This window comes from Oratosquilla oratoria, chromosome 6, assembly GCF_046742065.1.
Source record: "Oratosquilla oratoria isolate Oo_2021 chromosome 6, ASM4674206v1, whole genome shotgun sequence".
NCBI lineage: Eukaryota > Metazoa > Arthropoda > Malacostraca > Stomatopoda > Squillidae > Oratosquilla > Oratosquilla oratoria.
The window spans coordinates 72,135,167-72,161,482 of NC_134782.1; the positions used below are offsets into that span (position 1 = coordinate 72,135,167).

Below are 26,316 nucleotides of genomic sequence, written 5' to 3' on the forward strand. Positions count from 1 at the left end.
CGTCAAGGCAGCTACTCATCCCACAGAATAGAGACTAGGAGGGAAAAGTGCACACATACGTGCGCACGTACACACACATTTTTTTTTCGAAGGATACACGATGACAGTAGTAGAGTATACGATGCCATGAAGGAGTGCAGTAGCGAGCGGAAACCCACAAGGTTCAGTGTTGGCACTAATAATGTTTCTTGTCTGTCAATGACATGATGGAGGGAACAACAAGCTATGCCAACACGTTTGCAGATATAAATCATGAGAGTGGAAAACGAGGACGATAGACTATTGCAAAAACATCTAGACACTCTTTTTGCATGGAGCCAAGAATGGAAAATTAAATTTAATAATTAAAAAAAAAGTACTGAAAATGGGCGATAGCGGCAAAAGACCATCCTTGGGGAGTGAACCTATTCCAAAAGCAACAGAGGAGAAAGATTTGGGAGTTTTAATAAAAGACAACGTGTCACCTGACAGACATATCGGCAAGATTGTGGGAAAGACATACGGTCTACTGCTGAAGATTAAAATGGCGTTTCACTCTATGGATGAAATAAAAATCGAAACCCTGATCCGCCCAAGACATATGCACAAGTAGTATGGTCCCCAAACAAAGTGAAGGATATAAGCAAGATCGAGAGAACAGAAATGACAGCAACCAAACTGGTCCCCACCCTGGCAGATATGAAGAAAGACTAAAAACACTGGGTCAGCCAACTATGAAAAATCGAAGAGAAAGAGGTGATATGATTATAGTATTCATATCACTAAAGGTGACAAATTGCATTGAGAGAAAAGATCTGATTAAAGATGGGAACAAATTAAGAAAGACCACATGTCTAAAGGATGTGAAGAAATACAGTTTTCTATATTGATGCATAAAAAAATGGAATTGCTTAAAGGGGTGATATAACCCAAGCTCAAACAATACATAAGTTCAGATATAAATGTGATAATTGGAGATCAAGGATATAGATTATGTTTGAACTGTACATGTATTTGAGGCTTGGTATGATTCAAAATATATACAATATATAGAATAGGAGACGGACCCAGCGAGTGTTGCTCCATGCCTGTATACTACAATGAGGTAAATACACATACATACATGCATGCATGCACGCGCGCGCGCGCGCACACACACAGACACACACACACACACACATATATATATGTGTGTGTGTGTGTGTGTGTATGTGTGCGCGCGCGCGTTAAAAAAGACATGATATGTATAACACTAGCTGTGTTTACTGTTTAAACTTATCACAACCTGTACTATCTAATCAGCCCCCTTCCCTGCTCATGTACGTCACAACTACTCGTCATTTAAGTGGGCTCAGTAGGGAGAAATACAGCAATGCTAACAATGTTGTTCAAAGGTTTATAGCAGCTAAATCTATTTAGCTTGATCACAATGGAAACATCTAATTTTGAGGTGATCGATTATAATATTTTCTTTATAAGAATTCTATGAAATTATCCAAAAGGGTAAGAAGCAATAAACAATACCCTTGTTCAGCATACAAGTAAAGTCAACAATAAACTATTACATACTTTAAAACTAGTCAACGCCACGGGTACTCGGTTCAACAGCACAAAGGCACTTGTGCCAAAAGGTCAGTTTAGCCGATATCAGCCCAACCGAAAACATATAAAAAATGTGATGACGTAGTTCTGTAGTCCCTTGCAGACTGCCCAATTTTCTAGTGCATGAACTTTATCGATGCGAACACAGACAGACCGACACGAACAGGGCGGGAAGGTGTCGACATAAAACGGAGGGAAAAGGGAAAAGTGATGGTACCTGGGGTAGGGTGTGCGGGGGTGGAAAGAGATGAGGCTGGCGAGGAAAATAGGACATAATGGTTTCAAAGTGTGAAGAGGGTAATAATGATGAAAATGACTGTTTTTGATAAGATTATGCCTGCAGCAACATCAAAAACTTATAGTGTGGGGAAAGGTGGTGTGTAGGGTTGAAAACAGTTGGGGCTTGATAGGGTTGGCTTGGACGACGACCAGGGCGATAACAGGGAATTGGCAACCGAAAGACATCGTAAGAAAATTATAAATTTGTCCCTAATACATTCGTTTAAACGTTTAACCCAGTTTTGTATCAAATCTCCTCTGATAAACAGTCGCCATCCGCTTAAGAAGAACCTGGAAAACACAACACTTTGTTCAATGGGTTGACACCGAGTCGATGTTCCCTGATGGATGGAAGCTCTCGAGTCTACTGTATTACGAAAATGCGGGTCCCGAAATTGTACACCATGATAACGAACAACTTTGAGAGAATAAGGTCAACATTTAATAAATATATTCGGCGCGACCGATGGAGACACTAAATGTATTTTAACTGCATGGGTAAGTGCCAATCACCGGTATCCATTGGATTCGAACCTGATCTCGCAAGGTGCCACACGGTATACTGTTCAAAACAACCCTCAGGTTGCGAAGTGTGTATAGTAATAGGGTGATAAGGAGAGTGGAGGACCGACAGGTGTGGGAAAGGAGGGATGAGTAAGAAGGCGAGGTGAAAGTGAGGGACTTGGGTGTTGTGCGTGGCGGCAGATCAGGGGAAAACGAAGGGGGGGGGCAATCCTTTGGGTATATACAGATAAGTTTTGAACAAAAAAGTGCAGGGAATGGTGGAGGTGAGGAGGAAGGAGGGAGGGGCATGTGGGTACAGAAGGTGTGGGGGACTTGGGCAGGGGAAGGGAAGCGGCCTTAGACAAAGTGAAATTGCTTTGGCCTCAATGCTCAGCTATTATAAATTTTATGCTGCTCTCCCCCTGTACACACACGCTCAGCCCTTTCCCTTTTCACACACACACACACACACACACATACACCTTTCACTTCCTCCTCCTTCAACTGTCCACCTTCCAATCTCAGCAGCCTCTACTTCTTTTTGTCTCCCTGCAGTACCCCCTCGCCATCTCTTCTCCCAAGTACACTCATCCTCACATCTCGCCTTTGAATGCCTTAAATCCTCAAGGTCCGTCCCTTTCGAAGTAATTTCGTCCCCCCCCCCTGTAATTTTTTTTTAAACTACATTTCACTATTCATCCTCACCAAGTGATCATCCTTTCTTGAAGTGCAAATGACAAGTGACAAGGTGATTTTGATGTGATGTGTGCAGTTCCATGAGAACACAGAATAATACTAGCGCAGAAAACGGGACACCGTTACAGATATCAAAATGTTGGAAAGAAAAAATGGAGTTCCTTCTTTCAACTATAGTCCAAAGACAAATGAACTTGTCTCAGACATCCCTTGGTCGCCCCACGCCGCGCCGTGCCGAGTCGGGCTGACAGCCTTCCTCGGCGTGGCAAAATAAATCCCCGAGTATTTACTCACTGGCAACCAACTGTAAACAAAAGTATGTTCAATAACTCTCTATGAACAGATGCCTGTTCCCTGTGTAGGATAAACAATAATATGATTTTAATTCTAGATGCTTCGTTGTACTGTAGGTCTAAGACTGTTTACAACGCCGGTGTTCATCTCGACGACTGCGAAAATACATAGCTGCCAACTGTACACAGCCGGGCGTTACCAACCTCTCGAAGCGCAGCCCTTCAACAAAAGTAAAAGTTTAAAGTTGGCTACCACTAAAACCCACATATTTACCGAATCTAGACAAGTTATGAATTTAAACATATATCTAGTACTAGCTGAATGAAGAGTAAGGATTTCACACGATGTCTAAACAGCCAGACGTTCTGACTACTAAGCCTTCCCCTCAGAAAAATATTGAACAGATACATCGTTAAAATCTTTTAAACATATTCATGGACATAGGGAGGAAACAATGATAAGCAACTGAGGACGAGCGTGGGGTCAGCTGGAACTGCAGCAGCAACAGCAACCGTCGCGCCCCGAAGGCTTCGTGGCCCCACTTGACCCGTGATGTGGGCGTGAGGCACAAGGGCGCCTCTCACTCTGCCGTCGTCATTGCATCAGTAGCAGTACAACAGCTGCTTGGTGCTGGCCTTGGGAACTGCCTAAAAAAGATACTGTGTTAATGATCCAACCCTGGTGAGCGTTTTCAGGGCTGCCAAGTATCTCATAGGTCAGCCGCGAAGATGACCCCGATAAACATAACACAACAAACTACCACCAAGGTTCTCCTCTAGACGCAACCACAGCAAGAGGCGCTTCGCGGTATATGTTAAGCATATTCAATGATCAGAATTTCTTTGTTCACCCTTGAGGGGTGAGGGAAGTTTGCAGTAGAATGCTCACTTCGAACGCCAGTCTGATGTCATGAAACTAAGATTTTAAAACCACCAGCCTGTTCAAAGTGATGACCATGCTAAAAACATTAAATCATCCGCGCTGTTCACTACATGAGAAGACTTCACTCACTAAATCGTTTAATTACAATTTCGTCACTATATCTGTAGGTATGCCGTGGTTTCTTGTGGCTTCCAAGAGCTTGAGTTGATTCGTCTAACCACAGCCAATTGCACCTTAAAAGAGAAAGTTCAACTCCTTTGATAAAGAGGCACTGAATGATTCAATGGCTGCGAGATATATCCAACGAAACTATTCTCATTTTTGCCTGGGATGATCAGCAATACTACAGAAGAGTGTGGTTATGCACTGTCACGGCGTTTGTTGCCTCTACGGAATGCAATGATTAATCATTCGCACAACACATAATACGAATATGTCACAAAGGCTTGGACAATTGTAACGTGTCAAGAGCCTTGTCCACAGCTCCTCCCAGAACACAGGGATGGCAGCGCATACAGGTCGATGGTTACCTAAATTGGAGTTAAAACATAGTTTCTATCAAGAAAGAATACATAATTCTCACGAAAAAATTATAAGCGCAATGGTTTTGCGTACCAGGGTCTGCAAAACAAGCACATAAATATATACAAATGAATTAAGAAATTGAAGACGTTTCTTTTACAACCGGGTTTCGTTGCCAGAAAAATGCCGGGCATTTTGGTATATGAATCCAGTTACTCGTATAGTATTACTATCATTAAGGCTTCACATACAGAATTATATCTGCTGATTTAGTATTTTTCATTGCCATTACTGGATCAATTGTATAATCCCCCCTCCACCCACGTGCGCGGGGTGGATATTGTATAGTTAAGTGCTGGGGTGGACATTGTACAGTTGATTATGGCTCGTGATACATAATCTAACATTCTACAGTTGATTATGGTTTGTAATACATAACATAACCTTACCTAAGCAAACCTAAACTAACTTAAGTTAATTAAGGTGGAGTTTACATTTGATCAGTGGGAGGTTCTACAATTGAGTGTACTGTAGTTGGGGGTGGGGATTCTACAGTTGATCAGTGTGTGGGGGGGATTCTACAATTAAACCCCATCAGGCTTATTCTTTCATGATACTTGCTGCATGACAAATATTTGCCCACAGCTGGAAAGGCATATCGGTTTTTTTTAACACTGGCCACGAAGTGAGCTTAGGTGGGCAAGCTAAAGCGTTGAAATGGAACATGACCATCTACAAAGAGGGAGGCATGTGAGGATTCGTATTAAACGGACACACTTTCCCGGAGCGAGGGAAACCCGCCTTTCCGGCCAGATATGAGATAATACACGTTCTGGTAAGCAATAGTAACTGAATCTACAAAGCCATGGAAAGCATACAACATTTGGGTGAACGGAAAAGGCACTGTATAATCTTCGGCTTGATTTCTTCTTGATATTATACTAATTCTAATCGAGGCTCCCGCCACCAATAATGCCTGTCGTTAATTAGCGCAAAATCTGTTAAAGGATACCAACCTGTTGAGAGCTATGTGGTAAAGGTGGAAAAAAGAATCGTAAAAGATAACGAGAGAAAATCCAACATACGACGATATGTGCATTAGTCATGGAATGATAATGAACACAACAATATTTACGGCAAGCCTGGTTCAACATTTTCTCAATGGTTTGTGATCATTTGAAAAAAAGACGGTTGTACTAACGTTATGCAGTCATAGCTACCTTCTTAAAGTGTGAACACACACACGTAAACGTTCAAAAGTACTTATTAATTTGAATCCAAGACGACTTCACAACTACTAATGACCATTGCCAGTGTGAGACCCGCACTTGCAGAGGGGTAAGTTGACTGCCAACGACTAGTCAACCGGCAAGTCCTCCAACACACACACGCATGCGCGCACAAAGAAAATGCCGGTATAAGGTAATAGACACAAGGAGGAAGGGGAGAAGGGCACCAGTGTTACAAGGACGGGGGAGAGTCGGGAGGGAACCAGAGGCTGTCGGGGAAGAATACAGACCACAAGACTCTCAGAATCCGCTGGGTGGGCGAGAGAACCATGCCGTGCCCCCGGCGACAAGGGCGGGCGAGATGGCTGCTGCCGCCGCTGCCACAGGGTGGTTCACAGCACTACCAACACTAGCAGCCCTACACACACCCACACTCATTCTAATGTACACTGCAAAAGTACCCACGCATTCCTGTCATCAAGAGCAACCCTTACACCCTAACCTCCACAACACCTTGTGGAACAGCACCAACATATCGGTAATGTATGGAGTTCTCCAGATTTTCTCTCTCTCTCTCTCTCTCTCTCACACACACACATACCACATACACACATGTGCGCGCGTCCATCTCTGCCAAGCCCACACACCCGGTGCTACCGTACCAGTTTACAGGAATACCTCTATCCAATCACCACACTCCAGCATTCCAACACAGCCCGTCGTCAAGACATGCTGCACTGACGTCTCCAAGAAGACGCTCCTGGTCCTGACAATATTCCCATCACATCCCGACCTGTGCTATTTTCAGCCAACCAACACCCTCTTCTGCCAACACAACGATCCCCCACCTCCTACCAACAACAACCGGTCGTACCAACATCGCAGGCGTCCCGCCGTGCCAACCATCCTGCCCCCTTCGTCCACCATTTCGGAGGGACGAGGCTTCACACGGAAACGCCCGGCAATAAAGATTCCACAAAAGGATGAAACATATTTGTGTGTGTGTGTGTGTGTGTGTGTGTGTGTGTGTGTGTGTGTGTAAGCGCGCGCGCGCGTTTGTATAGGTTGTTGTGTACGTCCATGTATGTTCGTGATTCTCCGAATGCATGTGTGCAATCAACATAACATGAACACGTCATTGCAATGGTACTCCTCTCCTCTGCTCTTCCTCTCCAGACGTCTTATAGCTCTACCACGGCTGCTGATCTTGATCCTCCTACTTTTCCTCTTCCTCTTTAACTAAGTCCATTCCTCCGGCCACTACCACTTATTTCTTACTCTGTAGAGTCAGTGAGGCGATCTCCAACACTTGAATCTTCCATTTCTCTGCCTAAAGCCTGAGTTCACATACTTGGCAGACAAACCAGTATGTCGATGTATTACGGGTGCAAACATGTACAGACGCAACATTCTTGATGAGTGTGTGTGCGTACTACACACACACACACACACCTCTCATGGCGCTGTGGTTAGAGCTCTGGTCTGCCACTACGGAGGTCCGGGTTCGATCCCCGCCCGGGGCTGAAATAATATCAGTATCGCAGCGCTGAGGGGTGTTACTCCAACTCTCGTGGGCGGGGAGTTGGGGGTGTGTGTGTGTGCAAGGTCATAGCATTACCCATACATCGGACCTACGAGCTCTGAGCTCTCTTCCAGGAGGGAAATAGCTGTCGATCACGAGTCCAACACGTGATCCAAAGACCAAGTGAATACACACACACACACACACACATATATATATATATATATATATAATCAATACACTCAAGCTGTGTGTGTATATGTACTTGTAACAAACGGCTACATTATCAACATAGAGTCATACACACACACAGTATAAGCATGTATCCAACCGGAGATGTAAGTCTACGTTGTAGGTCTGTATGAACTCGCCGGTGCATGCAAGCAGACCTACGCACTTAGTCCAATGACCTTCTTGGGCAAAATGTGAGGCTCCAAGGCCCCACCGCGTTACCTAACACACCCACGTCTGGTGGCGGCGGCGGCGGCGGCTTCAGCTTGGCGCTGGCTGAGTCCAAAAGAAATCCCGTCGACCCTTTAGCAGCCTTGTCTGCGACCCCGAGGTCGAGTCTACTCGTCCGCTCGCGGTCGAGTCCATGGACCTTAGTTGCGTCGTCCCACACTGCGGCATGGCAGAGAGAAGCACAGCACCATCCGGCTTGGCCAGATGCTCGGCAATTTCTTTACCACGTTCTTCGGGGAGAGCGACCAAAGCTACCCATCAGCCAGCAGGCACGAATTTGGTATAAGCAAGTGGAACGAGGTGCATATAATCTGCAATCATCAGGTACACAGGGCCACACAAGCACTCGGACTTTTTCAGTCATTCGAGTTCGGTCAAATGATGAAACGACGAAACCGCCAGCGCTTTCTAAGAACAGGGTTAACGCTGATGATAATACAAACGATTAGAAGGAAACTGTAAAGCCTCCTTTCTCAAGAGGATGGATTCACTCACTGATGCCTTTGTTTGCAAGATAACCACCAAATAGTTTGTATCTAAGATGATCCTGATTTACACTGTAAGGAACCCTGTATTGAACGACTACGTAAATGTCTTTTAAAAAATAAAGTCACTGTCAATCACCACAGGAGCTGTGTTCATGCAGGCACCCCGTACTAAAACAAAACCATAATTAAACAACTTTTAGTCCTCTAATATAGACGTTGCCATATCGTTACGTATGCACTAGCCAAGCAGTTGTCAACATTCGTTGCAAATTTGGTTTTCTGCGTACGTTTGGTGCTACTGGGTTATGGGAAAGATACAGGTGAAGTTCTACTTGGGCGAATGAAATTCAATCAGAACCGGCATTTCAAATATCGGTCGAACGCCGGGTTGAGTAGTGATACAGGCCTAGCGATGAGCCCATGACGCACTCCAACAGGGGGAGTAAGCTGAGAAGTTAGCTTTCTACATTATAAAAACTTACAACAAATGACTGTAAGGCTTCCATTTAGGAGCTGAGTCAACATTACATATCTCTAGGAATATTTGTTACTTGTTTCTCCTGACACGTCTAGGTAATAGGGCCAAAGGAAGATCACGACGGATCTATTCCTTCTGCTGCACTATGTTCAAAGTGGAATCCTAACCCAAACATTTTTCCCTAACCTACATACATCGTTCCAACGGTTTCCCACCAAAGATTTTGACAGTAAGCTGTAATATTTACAGAGTATATCAAGATGAACAGGGAAAAAAGTCGCCCATCATCCCCATTCAATTCAACATTACTTCCCTTTTCCAATTTAACCCACCTTTTCTTTCTTTTTGCCATCTCTCATCGCTACAGACCTTACTCGTCTCGTTTTTTCCCCCATCATCAAAAATTGTGCACTCCAAGCATGCAAAGGGACACATTGAGAAAAAAAAAAACGAAGAAAGAACACAATCCAGGTGCCAAGGACTCAAACACACTGACAATGGTGACATCACATAACAAGGCTATTAGCAACTCGCGGGCATGGGCCAAAGCAGGGCTGCTTTGGGGTCAACCCAAAATGAAAACTGGCACAACTGGACGCCTCTTTAAAGAGGCCACCCCCAAGAAGGTCTTGAAATTTTCTCCAAGATGTGTTGTTCGACAGGAGGCTTCTTAGTCTGGGCTTCAAGAAAGAGAACACACAAATACCCTATATTCACTGTATGCAATACATAGAAAAAGCCTTATTAGCAAAATTATATGCGGTAAAACACCCACTATGAGCACGGCTGGTCACGGGACAAGATCCGGTTTCGTACCTAATGGAAAGGGCCCTGATGAATAACGAAAATCAGAAGGTACGTGGCCTTCGTAAGTAAGAAACCTTCCACAACAGGAAGGAGGGTTCCACAGAGACGTCAGGTAAACCAACTATACAAAGAAGACATAACGTTGGGAGTGAGTGACATGGGGGCTTTGGTGGTGATTAACAGCATCTGAGCTATACAAAAGGCAGGGCGGCGACGGGCGGGTATAGAAAGGGAAAATGCACTGGGATGTTGGGCAGGAAGGAAGAGCAGAAAACAAAATAAAATGTAGATGCTGTAGATTCATGATAATGATGATGACCAGTAGCAGCTATAGGGTGAAGGAGATGTGAAGATAATTCTGACCAGCTTTGTTTAGTGCTCACAGGAATATTTATCATATAACACTGTAATAAAAGGATATATTGTCTTGCAAGTGGGCCTGCACAGCCTGCCGGCTGTTTTAGGTACTACGTAGCTCTGATCTGTAGAGGGATAGAAGAAAATTTGGGGTACGAAGGGGTAGAGTACCATGAAGATACAGAGCTCTATGTTGTTAAGTGCAAAGTCTTGTGCCGTACCTCAGATCAATAAACATCCGACCGACACCTTAACGTTCCCATTGCTCGCCTCCTTTCTCTCTCGTTCGTCGTCTCTTTCCTTCCATTTCGTTTACCATCCCCAGTTCTGTCAAGTCCTGTTAATAACAGGATCAATGGTCAAGAGACTCGACACTGCCGTATGACAACATATCCTGTATCACCATTTGAAGCATTCTGTCAGGATCTCAATGACCCTCCATAAATGAATGAATCCTTCCTTATTTTAACAGAATGGCAAGGTATCTCTTGCCTTTCTCTCCTTCGTGCTGGCGACATTATGAGGCCTTCCTGCTAACAGCCGGTCGTCCAAAATGACGACCTGGGCATCCAGCTTAATTTATATCATTATAGGAGTAAGCTACCTGCCTGATTTGAACTTTTTTAATGAACAAAATGTTATAATTCTGATATACTCTTCCTGCCCAGAACCATAATTGGATTTTTCTATGTCGCAGGTACTTTTCATTCCCACGTAACCGCACTAGCTTATCTTAATTTTTATTATCGTTTCACTTCGTTCGAGCGCACTACGTGATCAGAACTTTGAATTACTTCTCCCATTCCCAGGAGCCCAGCACTGGGTACTCACAACACAAGTCAACATCCTCGGGACTTTAGTGACTTCCCAACGGACAATTCAAATAAGTTCTACAATCGCCAATTTTCTACTGCCCTCCTACATCTACTTCCATTCCACATCTCCATGGGTTCCTTCGGCGCGACATTGCCCAGAAGGATAGAAAAGTTGGTTATTGATGAAAAAATACCCTTTCCCAAACAGAGTAAGGGGAAGAGAAGGGAAAGGAGGAGGAAGACTGAAGGGGCTTCAACCTAGGCAAGATTTCCCTTTGACGACAGACACACAATGTCGGAGAGATTTTTACACTTCTCTTTCCTTCTATCCGTCTGTCTCACATTGAGAGGAGTGAGCTAAGGAGTGACATTCTCTCAAATCTTAGCACTGTGCTGAAGAACAGCTTGGATACATCTACCCCCGTTACACCAACTAGAGTGCACAACAAGTTGTTCCCAGCACGCTCACCAACACCTGTTTTCCCATGTATCGCGACGCGTCTTGCTTGCGTGCACACACGCACATAAGAACAAAAGAATGAAGGAGAGTGCAAGAGACCATAAGACTTACACCGGGCAGTTCCATGTCCATTACCACCTATCATCTCCATCCATAAAGTTATTTAACCTCCTCTTAAAACAATCGATAGTTTCGGCGCTCACTATATGGTTACTAAGTCTATTCCATTCGTTAACCATTGTGTTGGTAATCCAGTCCTTACTTATTTCCTTCTTAAATCTTCTTACAAACATACATTCATACACACATGCACACACAATATGTGCAATATCATTTTGATTTCCAAACTTACCATGTAAAATGTACCCTGATAAACAGTAATTTCTTTCAACAGACAGATAATATTTCTTGAGAAACACTAAGAGTTTTTAATAGCAGAGTTTTAAATCGTCCCGACAATCCTACCTTCCACACTCCCTCAACGGTGAAAAGGCATATTGTTCAGACTTTGTATAGCTAAGGATGCCAAGTTACGTCGTAACAACTGGCTGGGTTTTTGTTCAAACTGTCATATAATGACATATCCAAGAAGTAATCGTGGCCAGCCTTGAAGAAAAACCTTTTTCAAGTACACCTCGGCGTCACGTTAAACGATCATCCTTGACCCGTTGGTCAGGATGAGGTTTTTCCATTCTTGGCACTGATTACCTAAGTAAGCCTGACTGGACGACGAAAATGGATCCGTTTCCAATGCCTTCATAGTGTCACCGAAAAAACAAAACACGACATCCTTGAACAAGAAGTGAAAAATGTGGGATGGCCGAGGCGACGTCGCAGTGGAAGCAGCTTCAACAGCAACAGACTCTTCAACATCGCTGACCGACCCCGCCGTGGAGGCGTGAGAGGCATGGGCGAGATGAGACTACCACGAGACGAGGCGCAAGAGGACCCGGTGACACCACATGCTATGACAGCTGCACACTCTTGTTTTCGTCAGGAACTTGTTGCTGATTTAATCACTCTCGATTCTCTAATTGCTGTTGTCCTGAGTGGTGATGTCACGCCTGTTGCACGTGTTATTTTGTACACAGTTATAGTTGGTGATGTTTCTGCTGTCACAGTCATGAATACCTTTCCATCTCTATGCCAACTTCTCATCGCCCACCTACGAAGAAAGCCTCCAACTGAACCGACCTTGCTGTCTTCCACGCAGATGGATCGTAGGTGAGGCTTCATGAGCGGAAATATCTCAAAGTAAATATTCTGGGCGTGTCGTGTGCATTTAAAGAGTGAAAACGCTTGGGCTCAAACGTATCGCGGTGTCCCTATTACTATCAACTAGGGGCATGTGCATTTTTTTTTTTTTTTTTTGGTAAGGGGTGGGGGCAAAATTAAAGACAGTTAGTGGTAAAAGGCTATATTCAGCTACACACTTCAAATTGGCTGCACAGACATATGTCTACATTACCTACACGGGATACTTTTTTACTTTCATCAATCATACTGTGATATTCATTAACTTAAATAGAATAACGAAATTATCCGTAACGACCGGCAAAGTTTAAAATACGCCCTGGATTTCTTGGTGGCGGGGCGGGGCAGTGCGGGGGCAACTGCTCCCCCCCCCCCTCCGGACGGCCATGCTACCAACTCAATCCTGGGTCTTTAATTGATAAATACGTGAACATATCCTTCTTTGGTCACCTACCCTCCGCATGGTGAAAGTATGTAGGGTATACTTCTGTTTTCAACTACTATAAAAAAAGGAAGAGCACACTAATTGCATACTCATGCCCGTGAGATGTAAGGGGTATGGTGCAATACAACGTATGGGAAATTAAACCGTACAAAGAACTGGAAACGTGAATGTGGCCACACACATAACATTCTCAAAAGCGACTGCGTCTCCTCACTTTTCCTTTCCCGACACTCAACGCCTGCTAGAGAGGTGTCTCTGTGTGGCGCTGGTCAACCGAATACAAATTTCGACAACCTTGTCGTTCCGTTCTCTAAAGCCAATACAGCTAGTGGCAACCTGCTGTGTAGTACGATAATTATGAACTATGGTCCCATAAACCTACCGTGAGTTCCTCCCTTGTGATTGCGTCGTCTGTATAGTCGACCAGTTTTTCGGCCGATAGAGGTGGATTCTGCTTCAGTTTTGAGGCCAAGAAGAGGCAGACTGTACCCAGGAGTTGAAGCTGCGTCCTACTGACGTTCTTGAGGGAAAGGAATCTGTCCATCATGTTGACGGCCAATGTGAACACCTCATCGGAACACCGCTCCTCCTGGCAGACCTGCGGGGGAGAAAAATGAAACCGTTGAGGAGTGTCATCACCGTTAAGAATTTGATTCTGGCAAACGCCTTACAGTAACTTTGAATCAGGCGAGAGAAATCTCCACTCCTACATTGGCGTACGAGTGTCTCGCTCGTAACGGAGTGTCGCCACCTACTGGATTTCATGATAGCGGCTGACACTAAGCGATTTTATTCAGCTGGCAAAAATCAAAGGGTTAATATCTTTCTTGTTTGCACAACAGGAATGGTTCAGTACCGCACATATGAGGTTATGCCCCTAAAATAAGGATGAGACGGGATTACTGAAAAATTATATCTGGTATGTAATATACAGAACATAAAAACATCCAACTATGTTCCACACTCGACACTACACACACACCTCTACTGCAACGTCAAACTCATATTCATCCCCTTAATGGGTATACTTGTCCTCACTTCTTGCTGCCCCGTATGAGGCACTGACCATGTTTTTATACAGTCGATATTTTAAGGACTTCAGTGACACCTCTACGGGCCAGAGGCACGCGTCATTCTTTCATGACTGGAGACTGGTACCCACTCAAGATATTACTGATCACCTTTACATTTCTACTGTCCCTTCGTTCTGTCACTGCCTCCCATCTATCCATCTGTTCGGTGCCATTTTCTCCCCTTAGACAGATGTGCTGGTAAAAAAGTATGGTAATCCACTTATCACTACCACAACTAAGCTAGACCATATTTTGTAGGTTCTAGTACTAATACAGGTATATAACATCCCGAGTGTTCATTGCAATAAAGGACAGGAGAGCCAAGAGTGCATAGCACTGACCGAGGCAGAGACGTTTCATACAGGCAAAGAATTCATGCAGGGTGTTTTTTTTTCAGCAATAGGTTACAATGGCAAAATATGCCGAAAGGACGACATTCGTTCTTTCGAAGTCGGATGAAAAAAAAAAAGAACTAAGACACCAAAATCAAACAAGTGGGAAATGAACCAGTTGCTGTCTGCGGATGACACCTAGCTTGTAGGCAAGTAGGAGGAAGGACTGAGGCAGTTGGTGCTTGCGCGTGAGAGTGAGAGTGAGAGAGAGATAAAAAGAAACACGGTCAAAAGTAATGTGTTGAGATGCAGGGGAGAGGGTGGCGGTGAGAAGATGAGCTCAAAAGAAGAGAGGCTGGAATGGAGGTGTAGCGGTGGAGGTAAATTACAGAGTAAGGGGAAAGTAAATGTCGGGGGGGGGAGATGAAAAGTGCCATGAGATGTTGGTATCTGAGGATGAATGCAAAGTGAAAACTGTGAAGGGGTGATTGTACCCAGGTTATCATATAAAGCAGACTTGTAATTCAAAGTACGCAGAAAGGAACCCAAATGTGCTTGAAGAAATATGGTGGGAGTTACAAGGACGGATAGATACACTGAGGTCAGAGAACGGAGGTTGCGAGGTGGCAGATAGTGTAGATCAAAGAATATTGGGATGTTTTGGGGATACGGAAATAATGTAAAGGAAGGGAGAGATCAAGAGACAGGTATGGGTGGAGAGTAGTTGTGAATAGATGAAAAATTGACGCGGCCCGAATGGATTTCTTTTGGTCTGTCATGAAAAACTTCGAGTTGATGAGAGAGAGACAGAGGGCTGTCATGTGATGTGGTGGGAGTAAACTAGCATCTGTTGTCAGGCCCTTCCTTCCACTGTGGAGGTCATGTATCTTGCAGCATTGCCTCAGACTTGAGACGAGGAGCTATGAGAGAAGGTACAACAGATGGTTTTTGGTTGGGTGAAGGGTGGGTGAACTTTGAATCGGTCACCCGCCTCATAAGGATTCGGAAAGGGCCTTTTGGGATAGGCATGTATGTTAACAACATATCTACGTTAAAATTGTGTAGTTCCTGTACTGTTAAACGGTGTTGTTTATTACGTACGAACTTTTTATGTTTCATGGTCTGGGAGAAAAAGTGTACGACTACTTTTCAACGCAAATGTCGGAACAAGGACTGGCGTGAACAAACACTATGGTAGAGATGCGAGGAGCTTACGCATGAGGACGCTTAGCTGTCAACTTTGTCTCGTGTGTTCAGACTTGTAGGTCAAATAAAAATCACAGGACGGACGGGGCCCCACGTCGTGCAAAACGCGGTCGACCGCTAATCTCCAAACTACACTACCTCATTTTATTCACTCTAAATACTGACGATACGTATAAAACTTATATACTGACTCGTCATATTTGTTTACATAATACCTTATACACAAAAAGTGTTGAAACAATATCAACATTTTTGCTCAAGATTCCTCGTTCCAACAGTGAGACGACTCTTCATGGGAAGTGACGCTCGTAACAGCGGTTCTTTTACAGCTTACAATGAATGAACGCGTATTGTATGTCGACAGCATACCACTAGTAGGTGTGTGTTACACAGTGACATAAGGTAAACAGTGAATGCCAGCGCCATTTTTATGTTGTACCGATTATGTCAAGGTGAAATAATTTGTCCAATTTTTTGGCGACCTCCTTTTGAAGTTGAATCAGACCCGTTCACAATCGAACTATAGATTAAAACTGGTTACCCAACAACATCCCTCGCTCTACTTTAGATTAGATTAATACTTTATCTACCCTTCCATAATGAAGATAATTTAATTTCTGTGGAGAATTTTGCGTCTGTTAAAAGGGTGCCTTCCAAACGGGTTCTTTTCATACAGCACGTGTAATACAAAGTGCCTGTAGTTGTTCTTGGTAATGCGCACGGTACAGTTTGAGTTGAGCGGCATGAACGCATTTGCAAAACCCTCTCAATCGAGGGTAAAATGTACAGTTGACGTAATAAGTGTTTATGTCCAGTGGGAAGTGCTTACCAACGACCGTTGACTTGCGCAGGATGCGAGCGAATAGCTCATAACCTCGTCATAGTTTGGTGGTTTCGGCGGGGATCTGAAAAGGCAGTGGCCGTTGTTATAACAGCAAGGCGGGAGAGATAACGCCTACTACGACGACGACGACGACTTCTCACCGCATGGTAACCCGCATCCATTGCCAGGCAGGCGCAGTCGCCGCCCACTGCCGCCCACACCCGGGGGACCCACGCCCACAGCCGCCCACACTCAGGGGACCAATCCTGCCAACACTTCTATGTTTCATCCCATGACGTCATCGCTCCGCTTGCTCCGTCCCCTTCTCCTCTTCTACTCCCAAACATTCCTACCCTCGTCTGAACAATGCTCACCTCCTGGTCCCGTAACCAGTTTCACCAGTTACCACAGCTGTGTCACACATCGTTTCCCTAGCTGATACATTTCAGAGTAGTTATCTCATATAGCCATATTTCCAGTAGTATCACCTCTGCACAGTACATGAGTGGCAGGAGAGGAAAAAAGAAAAAAAAAAAAAAAAAAAAAAAAAATATATATATATATATATATATATATATATATATATATATATATACACACATATATATACAACACTGAATGGGTCCCAGTGATTAGAAATACCTTTTAACAACCACAATGCACTTTAATTCTAAGCCATCAACATCGGGAGACCGAATGGAGGCCGACATGTAATTGCTGAGTTCGAGTTCTCGGCAGTACCACATTTCAATTTCTGCATGTCGGCCTCCATTCGGTCTCCCGATATTGATGGCTTAGAATTAAAGTGTATTGTGGTTGTTAATATATATACATATATATATATATATATATATATATATATATATATATATATATATATATAATCCTTCGATATGTTCTGTATCCACATTAGTCATTTCCGCATCACATGGTACTTGACATTTCACTCCGTGTCGCCAGGCGATTCTATTCAGCTGTTATGAAAAGCACACCATGCAAAATAACATATTTCGCATCAAGAGGCACTTCATTCAGGCTACCGCTAGGCGATTTTAATCAGTTGTGTGACAACCCATCGGTAACGAAGTAATTTTACAGTACGTCTTCTGTAATGAAGAATGGCTCACGACCGCTAAGAAGTATAATACAATGGAGGAGTCTTCCCAGTATTTATCATAGATTACTGTTATTTTTCTGTTTGTTTATTGTTTTTCATGATCTAATTTGTTTGTTTATTTCACTATTTTTTTCAGCATCCGACCTAGCTATGGACCAAAAGGTCCTGTCGTCATGCTCTTCCTTTGTGGTCATTTATGGCGAGTTCGAGCATTGGCGTGTTATGCATTTAAATTGTCTGGAGAGGTATACACTAACTTGGAATTTTTCTTCTGCATTGATTCCTGGTGGACACATAATGCCCATAGACGGCTGGAATGGTTTCTCTATTGGTGGGGTCATACACATCTTCTCAACGAAGGAAGAGGAGGTGAGCAATGAGGAGGAGGAGGAGGAGGAGGAGGAGGAGGAGGAGGAAGACAGAGTTTGGATGAGAAAGGAATAGGGCGGGGGTGGACGGAGATGGGAGCGTGCGAAGTAGCGCAGTGCGACAAGAGGCCGGCGGCGTCAAGTGTGGCATGCAGCCACGTGAGAGAGGTACCAGCATTACACACACACCACCACTACCACCCAGCAACCATGCCATGACGTGGCACTCAACTGCTGTCGCCACGGTGGTCCACTAAGGTATGGGCAGAATAAGGTGGGTGAGATAATGTGGACAGGAAATCGTCTGTGAAGCTACCTGACCAAATTTGTTTGTTACGTGTTCCTCGACAAGTGTAAGCTAAACGCATAGCCATTCTCTCCATGATATTCCTCTACTTACAATTTTTTTTTCTAGAACCTACACTTCTATGACAACGTCAACAAACACTGTAATGCCCATAAAGGGCGCACTTCTTGTGGGTGGAAAAGACGGGTGGGTATCAAGGGCGTTACAGGGTAGATGGCAAGACGAGGATCATGGGAAGGTGGTCTACGCGTAGCTGCGGCCGAAGCCCCCTACCTTTGTCCTATGCGCTTGGACTGTTGGGGTAACAGTCACTGCTGAGAATCGGAAAGAAGTGAGGGATTCAAATCCACAAGTAAACGAACGTGAGATCGACACGCTTCCGACTACGCCACCACGAAGGAAGAAAACGGTTAATCCAACATACGTGATGTGTCCACACAAATGGAATTTGCCATATTCTAGAAGATTTGACGGGTGCAGTGAACGTGGCTCAACTGAAGGCGAGCGCTGGGGCCTCGCCAGGCAAGAACCCTGTCTCAAGTTCAGATGACGTCATACTCCTATACCAGAGAAATGACGTCATGCTTACTTAGGGAAGACAATGACGTCACAGGTATACTGAGGTGCGTCAAAGCACCCGATGAATGATGCATTATGAAGTGGCTACAGGTGTACCAAAATCGAATTAGAATTGTTCTCAGATACCTTAAGTCCAAATACTGAGAGCCTTTCATCATGAGATCCGATTGCTGCTACTTTTATCCACACTTGTTTCTCTCTTTTCTATTCGAGAATAAGTGACTAAAGTAGGTGAGGAATTTAAGTTATACAGGTGCGCAAATTCACGTGGTATCCTAGATGAAATATCACAAGCTGGAACCATACACGAATTTAAAAAGGAATTATAGCAATTGGAGAACAAGAGACAGGACTCCACATAGCTAACTCCCTGTATACTATAAAACATGCAAAATGCGTACAAGGTCACTGCGCGCACATCAAATACTAGTCCATACTAACTACATAAGCATGCTGACTAACAACAGACACTAACAAAACTTGATCAACTACGTTCAACCGAGTCGATCTCTGCGACATAAAAAAAAATTCCACCTTCGTCATCGTTGGAAGAGAGAGCGAGCCAGCAAGCCACCTTGTGTGCAAACTATAGTTCTGATAATGGTGTCTCCGATTGACCTCAGCGCAACACATTGGCGAAAATGGAGTCGTGTTAGCTGATATCAGACTAGAATTATTTTCAAATTCAAGTTGTAAAAAACATATGACTGCACAGTATCGCTTTCGTCATGATTTGGCGATAACTATTGTATGTCAAGTGTCCAACTTAATGGTCCCTGGGTGCTTAAGAACACAAAAGGATCAGGGTTCCAGGATGGGTTTCATGATCAAAGATGGCGATGGCAAGGGGGGCAGATCAAATGGGGAATGAACATATGTGGGAAAGCGCACAGACGGGCCTGAACAAAGACGAACAGAGACGGACACGATCACCAGATAAGACACCAGGAAGTGGCGGCAACAGTGCCCAACTAAGCATAGCAAAATGGTGGCGGCGTAAGGGGTATGCAACCTCAAGGGGATGTGGGTGCCATGGGATGAAAGGTACTGTACTAGTGGTGATTAAAATGGTGCCTGTAGGCATGAGCACGTGCCGGAGTAATACAAATTGTGGGAAAAAAAAAATATATATATATATATATATATATATATATATATATATATATATATATATATATATATATATATATATATATATATAAGGATGGAATAAATAAAATGTTAACGGTATAACAAAGAATATTCATTTTGGTTAATTAAATATATCAGTGATGTACGTTACAGTGATCGCTAAATTGGGTGATTGTTATGCCAGACGACATCACGCTGAATTTTCCGGTTTCGAATGTATTATCAATTTCAAAGGGAGTATAAATGGCACCTCCCAAGAATCAACCGAAGCTATGGACACGAGGCGACAGACTAATCAAGATGAAATATCATAAGGCAAGGAGAATTCTCATGAGGAGTAGAATGTATTTGTTTGTGTGTGTGATTCACCATAATGGTCTTGGATCACTCATTGGACTCGTGATCGACAGCTATTACCCTCCCAGATAAGAGCTCATATTTGGCCCGATCACAGCACCTCCTTGCCCACCAGAGTTGGAGTATCGGCTCGCAGTGCACCGATGCCGACTTTTTCAGCCCTGTGTGTGATACACCTTGGTCTTTGGATCACGGGTTGGACTCGTGATCGACAGCTATTTTCCTCCCGGAAGAGAGCTCAGAGCTGGTATGACCGATCTATGAGTAATGCTGTGACCTTACACGCACACACACACCCAACTCCCCGCCCACGAGAGTTGGAGTAACGACTCGAAGCGTAGCGATACTGAAATTATTTCAGCCCTGGGCAGGATTCGAACCCGGACCGCCATAGTGACAGACGGAGACTCTACCAACCGTGCCACCGAGTCGTGTGCGTGTGTGTGTGTGTGTGTGTGTGTGTGTGTGTGTGTGTGTGTGTGTGCGCGCGCGCGCGTGTAAAGAGAATGGCAATGGAAGAGGTGATCGGTAGGGAATGGATGGTTGCAGTGTCCTTCAGAGCCTAGGAGCGAAATTAGCCAGTGTCGATGAGTTTCTGGCGCACGCTCGTGACCACGTACACATGTAAACGCGTACAGAAACGTCCACCCCACTTTTTATGTCCGCATCTGCACATACTGTACATAGAGTAAAAATAAAAAAAATATCGTTCACGTGTGGTCCGATGGCCTCCGTATGATAATTAAAGTGGATGCATTTGGAGTACTATATATATGGTCGGCCCACTATGCTGGAAAGATTACAGCCAGTAGTACGAGAGCGATTCCCACTACAAGGAATTGGGGGGGAGGGGTTGCTCCAATATATAAGACCAGTACAAATTTCATTGGTTTGCGTCCCCGGCTCTATATTGCTTCGCACAGAATCCGCGATTATGTGCTGAATGCATGTACTACCGCCTGAACTTAACTGGTACAGCTGAGTCGCTCTCTCAGACTCAGCTCGGACAGGTAGTGTTGTTCTTGCGTGGCCTAAACTAGGCAGAAGCCTAAACGAGGTAATTGACGCACGCGGTGGTTGGGCTTGTTATTGAGGTCATTCAATTGTAATATAGAATTACAATCAGACTTGATCAATATATGACGATCCACATGAAGTATCACCCCGACAATATAATGTAAAATTAACGGTATTGTTACATGTATAATAAATTAAATACATCCAATTGATTATTCACGGTGTTCAAGATAAAGATTTATAAGTGAACTAATCGATGAGATAAATACAAATATCATATTAGAACATATTAAAATTCTTCTTGGCATAAAATGAAAAGGTTACCTTTGCAAGTAGGGTATACGAAAACTAAACACTGTAGTCTACGTGGACAGAACTTTGTTATTAATAATACTGACAACTAATGCATCTGTAGACTTTGGACTCCGTCTCATTCCTGAAAAGTAACCACGCCAATCTACGAGGCCGGGTATTCACGTTGGGCGGGCACAGGCGAAGGTGACGTGAGAGGAATTATTGTATATATTAATCTTAACGTTTGGCAGCTCACGAAGGGCACGTTGAAAAATTTTAAATGTCCACACACAATTAATGAATGATAAAGTTGGAGATAAGGGGAGGTGAGAGTAAGATAGAAAGTTATATGGCAGGAGGAAGTAGACAGAGAGACGGAGATAGAGGGAGAAAGAAAAATATGGCGGGGGGTCGGAGGTAAAGAGGAGAGAGAGATAATAAAAGATAGAAAAAAGGGAGAAGGAGAGAAAGAGAGGGAAAAGAGGGGGAGAGAAAGAAAAAGATACATGGCGGAGGGACCAACAGAGGAAGAGAGAGGGAGGGAGAGAGAGGAAGCTATGATGGTGGAGGGAAGAAGAGAGAAATATGGTGGGGTAGGACTAGAGAAATATTGCGGGGGGGGGTGAGGGGGTAGAGAAAGAGAGAAATGTGGCGGGGGAAGGGATACAGAGAGAAAAAAGAGTGAGAGAGGAAGAGAATGAGAGGGGGCAGAAAAGGAGAAAGAATCATGGCAGGAGAGGGATAGTGATATATGGCGGGATGAGATAGAGGTACGACAAAAAGGACTCGCAAAGGAAAGGAGAAAAATAGTTGAAGCAGCGTACATCACTTCCCATCCGAGCAACAACCATCGAGATGGGTTAATTAGCGCTAAGCTGAACGAAGGGGTGGGAGGAGTGAGGTCGACAGCGTTGGAACGTGACAATCTTCGTCTGATACATATGGTGTTGATATTTCTATGGTTGTAAGTACTATGAAAAAATCCTGGTGAGGACGAAACGTCATTAATCTCGAACTGTTCTCTACTTTTACCTCAACACCGTACCACTCATCTGTCTTACACAAACACACACACACACACACACACTATATATATATATATATATATAAATATATATATATATATATATATATATATATGTATATATATATATATATATATATTAATTGTGGCAAGTCAATTGTCTGGTGGTTTGTGTATTCGACCAGTCCTGGAATTGCCGACTTCGAGTCTTGTGCATTGAATGTACGGCACTGTCACCTGAAGAAGGTTAACATAGTTATCCAATGGCATCAATATATTTCCACGTTTCTTCTTCAGACATCATTATTAAAGACGAAACGTCGAAACATAATGACAACTTTGGAGTAATTGTTTTTCAGCATCCTCCACATGGCAGAACTATAGTTAAAATTTGGAAAATACGAAAAAGACTATCAACTATCAGAAAAATGTTTCTCAACGCCTTCGGGATATGAACGTACGGTACATCTTACACGTATGATACCGAAGGACGTACAGATATGGACATGAACATGCACATGAATGTCTGAACACGCCATCTATATTCATCATATGTTAAACTAATTCTTCACCACTGCCCCACGAAGGCTCGACTTTTATTCCGTGGCACAGCCCCAGGCCGATCATTCCGGGCATTCCATGACGCTGGCTGCCTAAACTGTACTTCTTCGTCAAAAATAGGCTACTACAAGGTTGAAGAAATAATATACAGCAATTCTTTTTTCAAAGAAACTAATGACAAGACGGGAAAACATTTGTCACCATTGTGTGACATGACGAAGTTAGCGAGGTAAAACGAAAATATGTGCTACAGAACTTGGCCAGGAGGCATCACTGTCACGATAATGAAAGCACCATAATCTGGCCAACCGTCGCTGCTTAACATAATATATTTTAAAGCAGTACATTGTTCACACAGATATAACTAGTCTTTGGAGCAGGTCGAAAACTAATGACTTTTGAATCATGAACCCCCCCCCCCCAATAAATCACGAATGAAGAATCTTCATCCAATTACATATGGTATTGAGTTAATGTGAGCCCACAATTATACTCTACCTTTACATGATTACATTGTAGAGGATTCGTCAACTTCTGCAACTGTCCTAGTACCACAAATTTTAATAGGGTTGACTTAATATACCTAGAACACCTTTCCGAAAAAGCTGTAAAGGCCAATCATCGTTTTCTCGGAAACACCTGCTGAACAGTTTACTCTTCATTCACCAACGAGGTAACTCCCGAAGTATATTAATGGACGTCTAAAGTGACCAATTAGAGCTGGCAAAAAAATTATCCCTCATAGCTATTGTAGATTTGTAATTAACTGCCTGTTTTTCACTTTCAAACGTAGTCATCCTTATTTCGCCGTGTTCATCTCATCATTACAAGATTAAGGAACACACTTCACTTCATCGAAGTTTGATATTGTTTGAGCCAATTAATTACAGGTCATGATGGCAGGCCTACGGGTGATGATTTCTAGGCCGCCTTCTCTATTCTTTCAATCCAATGAAGAATCCCGCCATAGAGGGAGGAGGGGATTCTTCATATGATCCCGACTTTTTGTGGAGTAAATGATAAAACCAAACTGATATTTCTACGTGTAGCGTGGGAGCGCTTGTGTGGAAAACACCATCTACTGTGACGTCACAATATACGTATAACGTTCCGATTGCGTTCACAATACCTTATACCTGATCATTAAAAATTAACGTTTTTAAAATGAATATTTTTGAGTTATCACTATATCTACATAAGTTGGAAATATTCAGTTACTTCCATAAAATGATTCAATTATGCAATTTTATAATCAAACAATATAACTTGGTGTTTTTGCTAGGGCGAGTGCAAACCGGCCTACTTGACCTCTCCCCTATAAAGAATGGTAGTCAATCTGACTCATCTGCTACATTACATAGCTACTGAACCACATTTTGTAATCTAGTCCCCATCACGAGGAATCATACCTAGGTACGTAACAGACGTTATAACTGAGGTACAATAAGCAAACAAATATAATCAACTTACAACTCTGATTTGCCCATGTGAACTATGAATAAGACCTTACCCATGACACAGATGTATTCGTGCGCAATGATGGAATGATACCCATGCGAAATTTGGTGCACAAGCGTGGCAATTTTAATGCAGTATATTGCATTCAAGGTCAAAATCCGTTCCACCAAGCCGATAAGATACAGGGAAATATTCAGGTACTATTTGCATAAACAATCACATACAACAGCAATAATTTAAACATATGTTGACTTGTGTATTTCTACCTCTCGTAGTGTTGACATATTTCCTCCATTACATCAATTAGTAAAAATAACTGACTACCTACCACCTCGCCCCGCATTCGTTATTGTGGGGAGCAGGGTATGAAGTCACATTCACAATGACGTAACTACGTTGTCGAATTTCCGAAAGAGTCCTCGGTCCCCTCAACGGTGACGTCAAAAGATTCCATTCTGACTAAGGTTTAGTTACTTCAGAGTAGTGAAGGATTCAGGAATACCATTTTATTACCACCCTCATTAACCCGTGATATATTCTTCACCTAAATATAATTGTTCAACTTTAGTGGACAAACCAACAATGTTGTAAAGTAATCCACTGTGGAAATTAGGCAAGTTTCCTGTTGTGATATCATGCCCATGGCTGAAAGATATCTTACTTTTATATATACCTGAAGCACAGGTCACGTTTTGTATACCTCGGGTTGTCGAGATACGTCAGAACAACTGGTTTGACGTTATTCAAATGAAATTTTGCTGAGGTTGTATACTGCAAACACTGCAGCAGGCAGGGAGCAACCATAGCTGACCACGACCTTTAAAGCCCTTTGAATACAGCGAAGAGTTTCCTTTTCATTGCTGCATATGCAAATCATCATCAAGGACTTTTTGGAATAAAAATAAAGGTGTACAAGGCTACGGGGGTGAAAAATGAAGAAACGTATAAAGGAAGTGCGTTTACGGCAATTTTCCCACAACTAACATTCGCAACTTCGAGGCTCAAAACAAGGTTAACAGTTTAAATCTAATGTGTCAACTTACTGAATTGTGTTCCTCGTGCCCAGGTAAATAGGGCTAGTGCCTATATATGATTTTATTGGTCTCTTTGGTTGCCCTGACCTTCCAAGAATCGCCTCCTCATCAAACAGAATCTTAGCTCCATCTCAATCAATGCTCTATTGGGTCTATGGCTAGTATGTAGCTGACGCTGGGCCTATGGGCCTTTAGGCTAGGATCAAAACGTCAGGCAACAAACATTACATTTCGAGCCTAGTGTCTACGTTTTCCTTTGATAATTAATTCATATAACGTGCGGGGGAGGGGTACTAAATGTGTTCTTATATGTACGATGTGAATGGATATGTGTTTTTGACTTGGCCACTCCCTTATGTGTATGTTCGTGTGTGTGTGTGTGTATATATATATATATATATATATATATATATATATATATATATATATATATATATATATATATACATGCATACATATACCAAGGGCTTTTTTTCCCTTACAAGGAAGGTAGCCAAAGTCAAAGGCATAAATCCACTCCCACCTATTTCATCCTCACTTACTCCACTCCCACTCACCAC

At 43.3% G+C, this 26,316-nt stretch overlaps 1 protein-coding gene across 1 annotated transcript in view; it reads right to left on the minus strand.

Annotated features, from left to right (window-relative positions):
• The window catches only part of LOC143026608 (G1/S-specific cyclin-D1-like), a 64,865-nt gene that overhangs the window by 26,764 nt on the left and 11,785 nt on the right, over window positions 1–26,316 (minus strand). The window contains exon 2 of the mRNA XM_076187296.1: window positions 13,458–13,673. Within this exon, the coding sequence (XP_076043411.1) occupies window positions 13,458–13,673 (216 nt within the window). The remainder of the gene's footprint in view (window positions 1–13,457; window positions 13,674–26,316) is intronic.